This window comes from Cloeon dipterum, chromosome 4 (assembly GCF_949628265.1).
Source record: "Cloeon dipterum chromosome 4, ieCloDipt1.1, whole genome shotgun sequence".
Lineage (NCBI taxonomy): Eukaryota > Metazoa > Arthropoda > Insecta > Ephemeroptera > Baetidae > Cloeon > Cloeon dipterum.
Window position 1 is genome coordinate 22505950 of NC_088789.1, and position 16517 is coordinate 22522466.

A 16517-nucleotide genomic window follows, 5' to 3' on the forward strand; every position below is an offset into this window, starting at 1 on the left:
TCGAATCGCGGTCCCTCTTGTGAAAGTGTGCAGAGCATCTCGCTCTCGTCTCTCATCACTTATCCGCAGCCGAGAGACGACAAATAACAATTGCATTGTTGTCTTTTGTCGCGCTTTCTACGCCAACACATCGCGGCTAATCCGCTAAAATAATTATCAAGCGCCGAGCAGGGCGACGAACGCAAAGAAATCAAGTGCGAAATGCGCGGTTTAAAGAATCGTGTTAAATGTCCAGGTGCGAGATGCTCTCGAAACAGCTTCGAACCTTTAGTTGCGTGCGTCATTCACTGTTTATGGGTGCGCATAACAGTTATGTAAATTTCTAGCCAGTGACGAAGAAGAGTATTTCCCTTAACGTATAGAGACTAATTATCACTTTCATTTGGATCCGTCTGAAATTCTCTTTCAAAATGTGCATGCATATGTTTATATAAAAAGTGTTAAAATTCTCTATATAGTAAAATTGAAACCTTTTTGTTTTTCAACAAAAAAATATATGCAGCGGCAGGTTTTGGCGTTTTTTCGCCTCACTTACGAGAATTAAGGTGTTGTGAACTTTAGACGGGGGTTCAAAGGAAAATACGGGTTTTTTACAGCTAAATGAAGTAAGTTATATTTATACGGGTTTGATGCAAAATTTTTTGATCATATTTTTTATTTTAACTAAAAATAAAATACTGTCGCAAATTTACATTTTCAAATATCGAAAGTCTCAGTTGGATATTTGCAATTTTTTTTAAGATTTTTCGTTTAACAAATATTTTGGGTCAAATTCTGATGAGTTCTTTTGCAAATTTTAAATTTTCAACACTGCATTCTTTTCAAAACGCTTCCCAAGGCTCTGCACCGGTTGAAAACTTATTTAATTGCTCTACGGGGGTCAAAAAATCAAACTTAAAAGTGTTTCTGAAATTCAAACTTGATACAAAAATTAACTGTTAATTCTAGAATGGAAAGAAATTCGGTTCGGAATTTAACATAATATAGAGTTTATATACGTTTCAATAGCTTATACAATTTTTAATTCTCTAAATAGTTGTAATTTCACAATTTGCTAATTTTATGATAGCGTTTTATCTTAATTAACGTCGCATTACATCAGGTTTAAAAACAACCTGTTAAATATTGAATTCTTGTTGAAAAATTTGCTGACTACAAATACAAGCGATTTAAAAGGTAATACAGGCAGGTAATTTAGCAGACTTAAATGCTGTATTGTAGGTCACATAGACGATTTTTATGTGTGGCTAGAAAGTCTAAAAAAACAGTCATCAATCACCAATTTTCAAACGCTATTCATTAAAACCAAAATCTTATTTTTGGGCTAAATATTATTTAACATATCTTTCGAAAATTTATCATAACATTTATAATTTTTCTCATTTGATCAGCTTTCGTTCATCTTCCGAAAGTTCAATCAGCAACGGCGAATTTTAAAACCAATGTTTCTGCCCAATTTGAGACAGAATCAATCAGTCCGTGAACTGAGCGATTAAACTTTCAAAAATCAACCGCAGTGATTAAAATAGCAATTTCCTGTCTGAAATTTCATTACTTATTTGTAGAGCTTGTGTGTCATCCCATTTTACCGCACTTATTGTCAACGAAAAAAAGCGTATGGATCGATTTTCGAGACCTGTCCGTCTAGAAATTGAAGACGGCGGTGAGAAATGCAAGAGGAAGAGTACGGTGGATTGGGCCGAGCGGAGCAGCCGGGCTGCGTCTCGGCACGGCAGTCAGGTGGCATTACGGCCGAGGAGAGGGGAAGCCTACCTACCTACCTGGCTGGCTGGCTGGCACATCTCTCGTTGCGGTTCGCTCGCTCAGTCAGTGCAAGAAGAACGAGAAAAGGGAGCAGCAGCCATGACACCGTGCGCCGACCGGAATATGTAGTTTCTTTTGGTGAAAAACTATCGCCAAATCCGAAAATGCGGACCAAATTAGTGTGTGTAGTGAGTGTGCTTGTGCTCGGGGTGGCCATGTCGCACCAGCAGCCAGCCTCCAGTTCAGGTAAACCGCACCTTTTGATTTTTTCCCTGCCCTTTGACCCGGATCAGCAGGATTTATTTCAGCTGGCGCAACGGTTTTGTGAAAATTCAATGGAGATTTAATTTTTCTGAGCCCTCAATTCACTCTCTGGAGAGGATGAGTTGAAAGTCGGCGGCGAGCAGGGAAAAGCTCGCCTGCTGCTCTTTCCAATCGCGCTCCGCTTTTCTCTTTTATGCCTGTCGTGCGCTCTAAACGTGTTTCATCCCTTTTTCTACCTGAAAACCCGGTTTCAGGCACCTCCTGCGGGCTGCATTTCATCCTCTCCTCGCTAGGCTGCACCCTTATTTTTTATTCCGAATCCTGCCCTCAATTATTTCAGAATTTAAAAAGACCGCGGGCTGTTCTCTTTGTTACCAAGGGGATGAGGGCTAAATCTGTTTTTATATTTTTCCATTTTTCGAATCCGAATGCGCAGATTAATTGTGGAAGTCAATCGGTGCGCGAGACTCTAAATACGGCTCTCTTACAGTTATAACGGCACTTGCCAGCCAGATCCCCCCTCCTGCAGTGACGGACTGTTGTGCCGACATTTTTGTCCGCGTGCACCACCCTAGCCCCGAGTTAGCACCCTTTGCAGATTATAACCCTCGTCAAATGTGAATTGTAAGGGATGAAACCGTGTCTCACAATCAGGTCACGTAAAGTCTTTTCTCTGAAAGCGCTCTCCTCACGGGCAATTTGTCACGGAAAAAAATTACTAAATAGCCCTTTTTTTAATGTTTCCTTTTCCTCCGCATGCAATTTGGCTTTTGCAATGCTCAGAATTCTGTGTCTGCGTTTGTGCAAGTCGCTAACTGGGTTAGCAAGTGGAGATGCAGCACGAAATATTCGCCTCGGGCTTTATTGTTATTCGATAATTCACTACAACATTATATATGGGACAAAGCAAGCGAATGGCCCGCGGCACCGGCTCGATCTTTGGAATGTCAGCACAATTATATGGTTGAGGCGAATTGGCTTTTTTGTTTTTATTGCGGCCGTGAATTGTTTTTGGGAAGTGTCGTTGAACCTTCCTAATTTAAAATTTGATAATAAAAAAATTGCACGGAGAAATGAAACTTTTCTAAAAGGGAAGTAGTGAAATTAAAACTACTTGTTGAATCATGGAATTCAGTGATGTCAAGAGCAGGCGATCAATATCCTTTTTCGAATACGGTTTGACGCAATACAGGATATTCTATCACTCATATGCTGGTGTCTGCTATGTGGTTGGTCGTTTGACGGAAAGGGGAACCCCCGCATATTCACTCTCAGGCGCAATAATGCACGGCTCACTTTCATATCCTTCTGGGAGAAAGTGGCTGGGTGCAGGATTCGAGTGAGTCACCCCATGGCGTCGGAGCAAAATGCAGTGTAAAATACTCGAATCATTAAACCTCATTTCTACAGCAATTTAAAACTCTCTAATTTATAATTTTTAAAATTCTGGAAACGCTTAGTATTAATTCAAAATATATCCCTCCAAATACTCATATTAAGGGTTGCAACGACTTTTGCTGTCTTATCATATTTTCCAGGTTTTTAAAATTTAAAAAAGACCACAGCTATTTGCTGAAACAATAGTGTTGCGAAATTTACGTGAATTTGGTAGCGGAGATGGGTCACGCGCGCGGATCAAGCGCTGCAATAGCTCATATATAGGAAAAGAATATAACGGAGATTTGAATGCTCGGGTGCCGCTGACAAATAACTGCGTGCCTGCGTGATTATCTCACACTACCCAGCAAGGCAAATATATATATATAATTTTAAAGAGAGTCGGAGGGATTTTAGCGCTGCGACACGCACTTGTTCCAACGACGGAGTGACACAGTTAACACGGCGTGATCAATTTAACTGCGCTGACGGCTGGTGGTGGCTGGCTGGCTGGTCTACGCCGCGAGTACAAAGAGACGCAGAGGCGATCGCTCCTCATTTCTCTGCTGATGCTCTCGCTCCTGCTGTGTGGATTATAACTTTGTAGCGTGGAACGCGTGATCGAGCGACGAGCGCTGCTTGCTTGCACGCGGCTGCTGCCTGCTCTGTACGAATGTATCAATTTGCAGCGAAAAGCGGGTCACTTGCAGTACTTGAGCGCGATGAATGAGCATTGTTGAAAGAGTGAGCGGCAGCGGCGAGCCATTTTATTAAATTATTTCGATTATTTCGCCGGCGTTTCCGCTCGTCGCGCCTCGTCATCTTCGGACAAAAGCGAAACTTTCCCGAGTCTTATTTATAGCTGGGAATCCAAGATTGTCGAATTTTTTCTGCTCTTTTTGTTTACTTTTGGACATAAAAAAATAACACGAATCACGCGATTTTAACGCTTTTTTGACTAGATGAGCTACTTACAATTAGAATCGTCGCAAATCAAAACTGTTCTTTGAAATGAATATTTCTCAAGCTGTGTTTCTACCCAATTAGGAGTTGTGTATAATTACTTTATGCCATTTCTCCTTTCAATTCACGAAAACTGCGCATTAAATCAAAATTTTCTCGTCGTCTTATCGTTGCTGATTCTTGTATTCGGAAACATGATTTAGCCGCAAATATTTGACTTTAAAGATGGAAAAATTGTTATTTGTCATTATTTTTATATTATAGTTGAGCTTTGGTGTCAGTTGCTGCCTTCTAAAACAGTTTCTTACTTAGAAAATTCCCGATAGTGATTAATTTTCATAAAATATAATCAAATTTCATCTGGGAAACTCTTAAGCCTAACTTATGTTTCTTGAGATGCTATTGCATTGCTTAAAAGTGTTGTAAGCGTCACTAAAATGTAATATTTTCGGCAAAAATAAATAATAGAAGTGTCTAATTTACTTCATTTGATAATTTTTGTTGAAAAATCTGTCAAAATTCCCAAATCTAATTATAGCTCGTCCCTTTTATGTTTTTCACAGGAAGCTGGTCGGCGTCATCGACGGTGAAGCTGTCCCTGGACCCACCGTTCGTGCTGCCATCCCCCAGCTCATCGTTTACCGCCCCGATGGCGGGTCTGAGCCTGTCCACGACCCAGCAGGCGAGCCACGTAGCGGCCACGCGGGTCATCCACGACAAGCCGTCCGAGGAGTCAGAGGAGCCCGGCCCGCTGGTGAGGGCGACGAGGGCGGTGGTGCTGGAAGCTGAAGATGAGCCCATGCCGCACACGGATGCGGGGGAGATGCCGTTTATGGCGACGGCCGCACGGGCGGCCAGGTCGATCGAGGCGGCGGCCACGTCGAGGCAACTGGTTCATCAGTCGGGGGAAGGGCGGAGGGCTCCACGGGTTGGTGTGACCGCAGTGGGGCCCATGTCGACGAGCAACAGTGCGCGCCGTAGCGAACCGCAAATCAGTGACATTCTCGGGGGCATCGTCAAGCTGTTCGGCGGCGGGCCCAACCCCATGCCGGCCGTCGTGGCCGGTATGCCCCCGCCCCGGCCTATGCGGCCGCAGGGCTCGCGTATCAACAACCGCGGTCCGCCGCGCATCACCGACGTCGTCCTGCTGCAGAGCAACGCGTCCAGTACGCCGGCTCCGCCGCCATTCCCCTTCGTGAGGCCCATCAGTGGCATGGAGCCCCCGCCACCCCCGCGGAGGCCTCTCATGCCGGGAAGGAGGCCCGTTTTTCCAGACGGACCGATCGAATTGACGCCTGAGAGAGCGCCTATCGAGAAGGAGCCGCCCACGACGACCACCGAGGCGGCTACCACCACGTCCACCACGACAACCACCACGGAGGCCACGTCCGAGGCTCCCGAACCCTCCTCCGAAGCCCCTAAATCTACAACCGAGGCACCTAAACCCACCACAGAGGCCCCCAGGCCTACACCGGAGGTTACAAAGTCGTCTCCGGAGACGCCAGCGCCGATTACGGAAGCGCCAATCCTGGAGTCATCCATTGCCGAGGTGGTGGCGGCCCCAGTCACCCCGGGGGCGTCGACGCCCCTGCCGGTAACGCCAGGGTGGTACGCCCCGCGACCAGGTCTCGTGCTCGACGACCCTGAGTTCAAGCCTGGTGGCGTTGCGGCCGCAGGGCCGCCACCGCCCATCATCACGGCACCCGTGCGGCGTCCCCCCGCGGTTGGAGAGGTCTTCGACGTGACCGTGTCCGCCATCCAGGGTCCCGGCGGCCAAATTCAGGGCGGGCAGCACATCCTGACGCGTCCACAGGCCGCCGGCGCCAACTCACCTGACGACCAGGTGTCGATCGACGGCCGCAAGACCTACATCAGCCTGCTGCCCACGCAAACCCTGGATGAGCCGGCGTCGTCGGCGGCGCCGCCGTCGCCGCAGCCACCTCCCATTGCTGCCCCGCTGCCGGCGGTCGGTCAGGCGGTGGCCGTGCCCAGCGGCGGCCCGCCTCCAAAGCCGGCTCGACCGACGGCGCCCAAGCGGCCGCCGGTGCGCATCGACACGTGCATCGTCGGCGACGCCAACACGTGCGACGCCGCGCAGAACGAGGCCTGCCGAACGGAGGCTGGGGTCAGCTCGTGCCACTGCAAACCTGGACACAGCAGACGGAAGCACCGCGAGCCCTGCCGAAGTGAGTCGCCCAGTACCCACCCGTCGACTGATTTTCTAATTTATTTTTCAAATTGCAGGAATCGTCTCGTTGGCCCTGAACCTGAGGATCGACCGAGTATACGAAAAACGCATGGCCTGGAACAAGGCTCTCTCCGACTCTGACTCAGATGAATTCCAGGAGCTCTCCTGGGAGGCAGTTCGAGCTGTACGTATTTCTTCTCAGAATTATTATTAAATCAATAACCAGGTTTTATATTTTAAATTGAAAAGTTATTATCTCAAATACAAAATGTGAGACTTTTTGAAAAGATCTAACTCTATCTCGGCTCTTTCAACTAGCGTAAGTGGAAACTTTTTGCTTTACAAAAGAGTCAGAGCCAAAAGCTCTCATCGCGAAGGAAAAATTTAATTAATCTCAGAAGTGTAATTGATCTCATAAAATATTTATTTAAACCAAATTTCACTAATATTAAAATCATTTATATTTTAGATCAATTTTGGCTATTTATTTCCTTCATCTGTATATTGCTAAAGCTAAAATTTTGACCACTATGATCGCGATTCATTTAATTAATTCTTTATTTTTTCTTCTTCTTAAAATTTTTTAACGTTTTAATTCAAATATTAGATCGATTCAGCAATGGGGATGACTCCATTCTCCGACGACTTCATGGGTGCCAAGGTGAACGCGTTCACAGCCGGACCACCGCTGGTGGCCAACATGACGTTGCAGTTGGCCGAGACGGCCGAGACCGTGCGTCCAGGCGTGCGGAACGACGTGCAGCGCCACCTGATCGGCGCCATCACGCGGCGCAACAACAACGTCGGCGATAGTGCCCTGTGGGTGGACAAGGCGTCTGGCGCCGTGTCCGGCGTGGCCGATGTGGACGAGTGTGCCAACGCGGAGCTGAACGACTGCCACGCCAAGGCCACGTGTGCCAACATCTTCGGCACGTACAGGTGCTCTTGCGAGGCCGGTCTGCGAGACCCGTGGGCCGGAAACATCCAGAGGAGCGGCAGACAGTGCGAGGCGTGTCCGGCCGACTTCTGCAGCAACCGCGGAGAATGTAGCTTCAGCTCGACTGGAGAGCGGATCTGTGCTTGCAGTGGAAATTTCTTTGGCAGCCAATGTGAGATGGACGGAGAGGTGGGACTTATTTAATTGAAAATTATTATAGTTCTATTACCTCATTTTTATTTAATTTTTTACTAAAAAGCTCATAGTAAAATTGTAGACTTATATAGACTGCCGATTTTTTTTTTAGCTTTCAATGGTGCAATTTTAAGCCATTATTTGAACCATACTGTACTACAAACACCTAATTCGGCTTAAAATCTGGTGCATAAGAGCAAATTTCTGGCTCGTTTGTGAAAATTGCGAAAATTGATCCGAATTCTAAAATTTTATTTGGTGCGCAGCTCCAAAATTTGTTTCTCCCATTTTTCAGTCAACGTTATATTTGTCTGGTACGGAATTTTCTTAGTAAATTTCGTAATTTAGATAAACAACTAAAAAATTAAACACCTTACAAAAATAAAGAAATCAAATTTCCGTTTAAAATAATTGCTTTTTAAATTCTTGAGACGTATGAACTGTGCTAAAATCACTAAAATTCCGTTTAAAATCATCTAAATTGGATAAGAAACTTCTTAAATCTTCTAGATTGCTAAAAAATGAAAAAATAATAAAAAACATGAATTTACTCAAAAATGGACTGCGACTCTCTGTAATAAACTGAACCATTTATTAGAAATTAAAATAATAAATATGAACCAGGTCTTGGGCGTTGCGATCGGCGCCGCGGTAGCTGCAGTGCTCATCATCGGTTTGACGCTGTACGGCCTGTGCATGTGGAGCCGCAAATGGAACCGCGAGCAGCAGAAGATGGAAATGATGTCGACGCGCACCGGCCTCACCTCGCCCGTGTTCAGCTACATGGCGGCGGCCGCGGCGGCATCGTCGGCCGCCTCTGTCAAGAACGGCATGCCGCCCACGACGCCGGCCGCCTACGTGTCCGTCGAGGACAGGCTCAGATGGGCCCACATCGCCGACGTCATGGCGCAGAACCACTACGCGGTAAATAAATACATATTTTTTTTAAATCTATTAGTCGGTAGCAGAAAGCGTAAATTTTTAGTACGCGCTGAAAATGCATGAAAATAGCTAGAAATATTTAGTATGACAACACAGGTGCACTATACAGACATACAAATTATGGATGATATTTAGAAAATTTAAAAACATATTTTTTAAATGCATGATTTGCACTTTATTCCATGCACACACAATTATAGGACAGTGTAGATATTAAAGACGGTGATGCTTCGCTACATACCACACACTATTTTGCATGAAACTTGATTCAAAATTTTGGAATCTGAATTAAACAATAATGTGGTAAAATATCGATTTTTAGACCGTTGGACAAAATGTGCCAATTTTGCCGGCGTGGAAGAAAAATTTCGTAGGAACCCAAGAGAAACGAAAACTCGTAAGGATCCCAAAAAATATTTATCACAAACACAAATCCAGCAATTGATCGAAAAATAACGCGATAGGCAGAAAAATCGCGGTTCCTCCTTGAATACACGATAATTTTTCAATTTCCTTTTTCGTTCAAGCAAAATTTTCTAAATACAATTTTTATATTATGCAGCCTGAGCCGAACATGTGTCCAACACGGCCATCATCCGCCGTGTTTTATCCGAGTCTGCCGGTCTTGTACCAGCAGGCGCGGCCGCCGCCTCCTCCAGCCACTGGGCCACCGGACAGCAGCGACGAGGAGGACAATCAGGGCCTTTTGGGCCGCAACTTCCAAGTGCCGAGGCCCAGAAGTCGGGCAACCTCTATTGCGGTAAGAAAATTAAATTAAATTCGCCTTCAATTGGCACGTAGATATGTAACCGAAAATAAAATCGAATTAAAAAGCAATATATTTTTGCGCTTAGCAGGGATAAAAAAATCTTTAGAACAAAGCTTTAGCAGGCATTTCAATTTTAAGGTGTTAAATAGAAAAAAATTAATATCTAGACATAGATTTACAAATTTTTTTCAGTAAAGCCAGCTTCATGTTTTTAAAATTGTGCAAATAATAAAATAATTTATCTTTTAAATTTGCCCAAAAATATTTAAATTATTTCAAGACTGGACTTTTTTAATTTCATCTATAAATCTATAATTATATTTCAACCTATTACACATTTTTATTATTTTTCCTTCAGCTAAATTTTAATCCTATAATATTTTTTATTGCAGAATCAGAGCGGCATCTACTACGACCTGGACTTTGAGACACGGCCGGCGCCAGTGCCCGCTCCAAGGTCGACGTTGCCGCGACCGCCGCCCATCCCGATGGCCACGTACGGCCAGTTCGCCTTTCGAGGCTGAATCCAGGATTGTAAACACACACACAAAAAAACAAAGAAACACACTTAATTGCTCACAGACAGGACTGGACCATTGAATATGCATACTTTCGCTGCTTAAAAATGTTGATATTTATGCGCTACTACATACAATGAATGATAATTATAAAAAGTGAGCCTTTGCATGACTGAAATCAAACGGGACAAATGAGTGTTCGCGACGTGAAAGTGGCGGCTGCGTGTTCAGCGTGTAGATGACTTTATTTATATATACAAACTTAATAAATAATGCAGTTGTCAAACAATAGATCAAGATGCGTGTCTGATTGAATCAACAACCTTATGGGTACAATGGAAAGTTCTGGCTTATTGCGATGTGCCATTAAACTAAAATTAAGATCCATTTTCTCTTCGATCTTTGATTGCTTTGAAAAATAAGTTGCTTGAATAGCCTGAGCTGAATGGAAAAAATACTTTCCAGAAATTAACGCCCTATTCTACATTTTTGAAGGTGTACAAAAATTAGCACAATGAAATGAACGCTCATTGAAACTTGTAGGGAAACCCTTTTCCAATTTTATCTTAGCATTATGTGCTCTACATAAGACAAAAAACTTAATTAGCAAATAGTTAAAAAAAACTGGTTCAAACTTATGTTTGTTTATGTTAATCAATTCATCCTATTGGTCAATAATGGTGTTTCCAAGTTCCAGATAAAAATCATAAAAATATTGTTTTTCAGGGTTTTTACACATGATTTTTATTTATTTTCGCACATTTACAGTGGCTAAATTTGAAAGATTTTTTAAGTCTTAATTTAAAAATTAACCATAAATTACACTAGCAATGACCTAAACTTTTCATATATCACGGATATAATAACAGAATACAAAAAAATATCAAAACCAACTTGAAAGATTAATTTGTTCCTTGTGCTTTTCGTATATAACTTATTGACTACTATTTTAAATCCAAATTAATAACAAGAAAACTTCACAGTTCTCACCAAATTTTTTTTTTCATAAAATAACCACCTGGAAAATTTTTTCAAACCCTGCTTAAAAATTGTGCACTTTCAATGTATATTTGTATTAAATAAAACGTTTCATATAAATTTAGCAAAATTTATTTCAATATATTAGATCATATCTTAGCACGTTTTTGAGTTTAGATTCATTTCGCGAAAATTTGCAAGCATATTCTTAGTGTCACGAGCTTGCTGCTTGCTCCCTCTGCTTTTTCCTTTCCGTCCTAGCTTTGATGGCGGCTTTGATCTTCTCCTTGCGCAGCTTCTTTTTGTACTTGTCCTTCTTCTGCAGCACCCTGTCCGGGTCCTTGCCTGCGAATACGATGTCCTTGCGCTTGTTCAGCTCCTTCTTCTCCATGAAGTCAGTCTCGTCCAGCTCAATCTCCGCCTGCCTCCTCGTCACAGTCACTTCTGTGAAGATTTTTGAAACTTCCTTTTCTGTAATCAGAAATATTCAAGTTAGAAATTCCTCGATTTTTTATATAACATTTCTGAGCTGACCGTCAACTGGGTATTCGGTGAGCTTGGTGTTGATCAATTCTTCAATGGCGTGCAACAAATTGATGTCGTTCGGTGTGACAAGGGTGACTGCACTTCCGCCTCGACCCGCCCTGGCCGTCCTGCCTACCCGGTGCACATAGTCCTTTGGGATGTTGGGAACCGTGTGGTTGATCACCAGCTCAACCTCTGGAATGTCCAAACCTGCGGAAAACAAAATGGTTATATAGGCTTCGGAAATTTCATCCGTTGTCTATTTTTTATAATTTCTGTACCAATCAGGAATTAAAAAATTACTATTAACTGACCAAGAAAAAACTAATATTACAAACAATTTAATTCTGCTCTTTGATTTTCAATTTTTTTTTTAATTTCTTTGAGATTATCAGAGTCTGGTGTTGTTTTTACCTCTGCTTGCGACGTCTGTGGCTATGAGGATTTTCACATTGTTTGATTTGAACTTATTCAGGGCAACGAGGCGCAGCTTTTGGGAAATCATTCCGTGCAGACAAACATTTGTGAAGCCTACTTCGTTAAGGGTCATGCTCAGCAGCTGGCAGTTTCTGTAAAAAATTGTTACAATTAATAAAAAATAAAATTAAACAAACCATTTATTTCTATTATTACTTCCGTAATTTTCGATGCTTACTTGCACGTTTTGGTGAAAACCATAATTGAGCCCCTCGGGTGATCCTCTTTGAATTTGCGAATGACCTGCACCAGGTAGCCATCCTTAACGGCCGTGGGACACAAAACGTAGTGCTGCTTGAGCGTCTCAACAGTGCTAACCTCGCTTTTTGTTTCGTGCAAAAACATCTGCAAATTAGTCCATGCGATAAATAAATTGAAAATTTCGTCCTGCATCAATTTCAAACCTCTTTCTTCGCAACCTTTCGCACTTTGTCCAGTGTGTCGGTCATGGTGGCGCTGAACAAAAGGTTTTGCCTTTGCTCAGGCAGAGCTTCAAAAATCCGCTTCAGCTGCTCGTCGAAGTCGCCGCTCAGGATTCTGTCCGCCTCGTCGATGACCAGAAATTTTATCTTTTTTAAAGTAAAGGTTGCACAACTTCCAAGGTGGTCGTACAGTCTACAATTAAAAAGTCAATTTAAGAGTTCTGGAGTTTTATTAAATATTTAAACGGTGCTCACCTTCCTGGGGTGGAAATAACGACGTGCGGCCTTTTCGACAGTTCCATTCCCTGCCGCATCATGTCCATGCCTCCCACGATGACGCACTGTCTCAACCCGATCGGTTTGCCCATGATTTGAAACTGGTCCGCAATCTAAAGGAAAAAATTGATTAACACCAGTGAAACGTGGTTTTAAATTAATTTACCTGGTAGGCTAATTCTCTGGTTGGCGTCAGAACGAGGGCGAAGATTCCGTAAGGGTCCTCGCTGAGGACCTGCAGCAGCGGCAGGGCGAAGGCCAGGGTCTTCCCGCTGCCCGTCTTCGCGCAGCCGATGCAGTCCTTGCCCGCCAACACCTGCGGGATGCACTCCTTCTGGATTGGCGTCGCGTTTTCGATGCCGACCATCTGGCACTGTTTCACGATCCACGGCTTCAAGCCCAACGCTTCGAAAGAACCCATCTCGGCCACAAATTAATTTCAAATCTATTTATAAAACAGCATAACACGAACAATCTTTGCGTCCGTATCCACATGTAATGCGAACACATGTAAATAAAGGGGCGTTGCAGCTAGATGGCTAGTGCGCATGCCCGCTGAAGGTTTGAAAGAGCGCCAAATCCACGAGGCAGCTTTACTATTAGAGCAACGGATTCATCTATGTATGTACTTAAACGTTTTAAACTATTATTTTAAACAGCTCTGAACTGTAAAAATAGCCACAAAGAGGCAAATCAGACCAATTAAATTTTATGGTGTTTCACGGGCAAATGAGTCGTCCATTTAATGTAATAAGGAGGCAAATAATGCCTGTTTATTTGATCTTTTTAAACTAGTGTATATTTATCGTATTTATTTTCCACAAAATTAAATTCTGAACATTAATATATTTTCATTTAACATTTGACTTAACAATAACGCAGCGGCTTATCATACAATTTCAGTTGAGCAACTTCTGAAAATTTCGAAAATTTCCGAAATTTCTCTCTTTTGGATTTAATCCTATTTCTGATCGGCCTTCTGGTATCCAGGAATTTCCTGATTGAGAAGGGGTGGCATTCCGCGCCTCTTGTATCCAAATCCTGCTCTGACGACCTGCTTTGCAGCGTCCACGGTGATTTTGACATCCTTCTCAGAGCCGATGAGAGGGTTGACCTCGACTAGATCCATGGCGCCCAGCGTTCCTGACGCAAACACGGTTTCCATGATGTGCACACCCTCGCGCAGACTCAGGCCACCCCTCTCTAAGAATAATAAAATAATGTATTTAGGGTGTGATTATTTGAAATTGAGACACACCAGTGGTGCCGGTGCTCGGGGCCTCCAGTGGGTCCAAACTGTCGATGTCGAAGCTGACGTGTAGGGAGCGTTCTCCATTCGGGTTAATCGCCTCCAGGGCCCGTTGTGTCACCTCGTGCACCCCCAGCCGCTCCACGTCCTCCATGGCGAACGCGGTCACTCCAAACTTCTCCAGAATCAGCCTGAAATAGTAAATCAAAGCTTGATTAATTGAACTTGGGGCAAACAAAATTATTATATACCTCTCGTACTCATCAACTGACCGCAAGCCGATGTAAGCTATGTTTTTGATTGACAGCCTGAAATTAAATTTGATTTTGTATACAAAATTTAACTAAAAGACGATAAAAATATTTTGGAAGATTTTAAAGAACGTTCAAATATTTAATTTGATTTGTTTGGATAAAATTGCCGTTGGAATTTTTGGAATCAGCTGTCAATTGCTGGACAAAGAGAGCGGCCAGTACATTGTGACGTCATCATTAGGTGTTCAGGACACACCACTTCTGATGCCCTGATTCTTGTTCTTTGCCGGTTGGTGGGGATTTAAATTGGAATAAAAATGAAGGGAATCCAAACAAGCAGCCTTTTTAACAATGATTTTCTTTGCCATCCTGAGGATTGATGACGTCATAATTAACGCTGGCCTTTAAAGACCCCTGAAGCTTACTTATCAATTTATTTAAATTGCGAAATGGCGAAAAAGGTTCGCCATCAGGGGGCCTTGTTTTTACCAACGTATAGTAGCCGATTAACAAAATTTCCTTGAGGCACTCTGACTGCCAGAATGTTCTGCTTCAGAAGGAAAAATTAATGCTTTAATTAGGCGTTCTTTCTTCTTTCTAAAATTCAGTTTCTTACACATTTATTATATTAGTGAAATTTTAAACCACTCCTCAATTTAAATTTCACTCACATGGGCACTTGCCAGTCCATATTGGGCAGGTAGGGCCAGTAGTCGGCCAGTTCCTTGACCAAAAGGGCCACCGGCATGCCGTGCAGGTTGCCCGTGGGCGACGTCGCGCTCGTGTTGATGTCGGCGTGTGCGTCGATCCAGAGCACGGCGAGGTCACCCTTGGCCTGGTAGTGGCCGTCGATGGTGCCAACCCCCATCGAGTGGTCGCCGCCAAGCGACAGACATAGCCGCCCGTCCGACAGCACTTGTTTCACGCTGCTCGAAACCTGTCCAGAATTAAAATTAAAAACGGAAAATTACAAATTAGGAGGGAATTGCACAATCTGCTGGTGGCGAAATAAATATTTAGAGTTTTACCTTTTCCATGCAAGCCGCAAAATCATCATATTCGCGCATGTTGCTCAATTGCTTGCCCACTGGCACAACTTCGTACTTGACATCGCCGTAATCTTTGACGTCACATCCTTAAAAATATGCGTGGTTAACAAAATTGTTGCTTTTAAATTTGAATTTATTATTCTAGAAATTTCAAAAATTTGCGACTTAATAAAAAATACTTGTGAGAGGATACAATCCACAGGTAATAAAAACCTAGTGGAATCTTGTGTAAGGTGGATGATAGGAATGAAATTCGAGGAACTTGAGGCACCCGAGGAATTCCACTCACGCTCACAGTCATTTCTCTTTTAGATTGTGTCGCATTTTTTTAGATGAAATTTTACTGTATTTAAGCCTAGTAAAACTAATTAAAATAATTTAATTATTTAAAATGCCAAGAGTCAATAGACAAATTTGAATTTCATTCTCTTACCAAAGCTCGAAAGGTCTTGAATCACTCCCGCTGCTCGCAAAACTTCAGGTCCGCGGCTGACGCCCGTGTTGCGCTGAAAGTGCCGGACAATAATTATAAAAACCAGTTATTTTGCAACGCGAATCGCCTTACCTGTCCCTTCTCAAAGGGCACCCCTACGACTCCGACCCTGCATGCGGCCTGGTCGCTGAGCAGCCGAGCGAAAACACTTTTGGCAGGCTGCTGCAGAATTCGGCGGATTGCGTTCATTTTTCTGTGTGGAGCACACGAGAAAGGTCGCAATGCCAACTGGTTTTTGCTTCTTTCTGACCGCTCTGCGAGAGATAAAATAAATAATGTTGCTTTTTCCTCCAGCCGGCGGCTACTGTGCGAGTGAAGAGTGACCGTGAGCGACGGACGTGAATGAAAAATATATATCAACGTTACGTGTAGTTTTCGACTGTCGGCTCAGATGGCGTTTACAATTTCTGACGCGCTTTGTCAGACCGCATGATCGCCTGGATTTTTTTGCTATGCGTGTGCAATACGCAAAAATAATACAAGGAAAAATTTCAGGCAATTTTTACTTTTAAATTTTAAATTATCGAATCATGACTAAAGCTCTGCGCGCATTTTCATATTTTTTATATCAAAATTTTAATTTATATCTGTTATTTAATTTAAAATCCACTGTACCATTCAAAATAAAATAAAATTTTATAAAATTAATAGCGTTTTTTTATTGTTCTATTTTTTTTAATTTATCCAGTGCCCATTTGACAATTTTAGGCCTTTAAAATGTGTAAACTATTTTTTAAAATTAATGGATGCATTTTTAAAAAATTAAATAAAAACAAACTGAAGAATAAAAAGTTTCATTCTCGAAATATTTCATATTCATTTCACGAAAAAGATTTCTTAAGAGTAAAATTAAATCTGTAGACGAAATCAATTTGAG

At 42.9% G+C, this 16517-nt stretch overlaps 3 protein-coding genes across 4 annotated transcripts; 1 reads left to right on the top strand and 2 right to left on the bottom strand.

Moving 5' to 3' along the window:
- Nucleotides 1-1747: 1747 nt before the first annotated feature.
- pwn (pawn) lies at nucleotides 1748-10208 on the top strand. Of its 2 annotated transcripts, XM_065488546.1 has the most exons (8): nucleotides 1748-2010; nucleotides 4932-6554; nucleotides 6613-6740; nucleotides 7164-7682; nucleotides 8313-8612; nucleotides 8953-9027; nucleotides 9193-9390; nucleotides 9792-10208. In XM_065488546.1, exons 1-8 carry the CDS (start codon nucleotides 1929-1931, stop codon nucleotides 9921-9923), a joined length of 3057 nt encoding a protein of 1018 aa, XP_065344618.1. In that variant the 5' UTR covers nucleotides 1748-1928; the 3' UTR covers nucleotides 9924-10208. The 2 variants fall into 2 exon arrangements, with proteins under 2 accessions (XP_065344618.1, XP_065344619.1); XM_065488547.1 differs by lacking the exon at nucleotides 8953-9027 and having other exon boundaries at nucleotides 1751-2010.
- Nucleotides 10209-11014: 806 nt separating this feature from the next.
- Nucleotides 11015-13095, bottom strand: Dbp45A (putative ATP-dependent RNA helicase Dbp45A). The gene is made up of 7 exons (XM_065489504.1): nucleotides 12762-13095; nucleotides 12575-12708; nucleotides 12302-12512; nucleotides 12076-12242; nucleotides 11835-11989; nucleotides 11430-11630; nucleotides 11015-11366 (listed from the first exon to the last, which is right to left on the bottom strand). Exons 1-7 carry the CDS (start codon nucleotides 13014-13016, stop codon nucleotides 11110-11112), a joined length of 1380 nt encoding a protein of 459 aa, XP_065345576.1. The 5' UTR covers nucleotides 13017-13095; the 3' UTR covers nucleotides 11015-11109.
- Nucleotides 13096-13336: 241 nt separating this feature from the next.
- Nucleotides 13337-15986, bottom strand: arg (arginase). The gene is made up of 7 exons (XM_065489506.1): nucleotides 15713-15986; nucleotides 15581-15653; nucleotides 15127-15233; nucleotides 14770-15035; nucleotides 14096-14152; nucleotides 13854-14035; nucleotides 13337-13798 (listed from the first exon to the last, which is right to left on the bottom strand). Exons 1-7 carry the CDS (start codon nucleotides 15827-15829, stop codon nucleotides 13557-13559), a joined length of 1044 nt encoding a protein of 347 aa, XP_065345578.1. The 5' UTR covers nucleotides 15830-15986; the 3' UTR covers nucleotides 13337-13556.
- Between the last annotated feature and the right edge of the window lie 531 nt (nucleotides 15987-16517).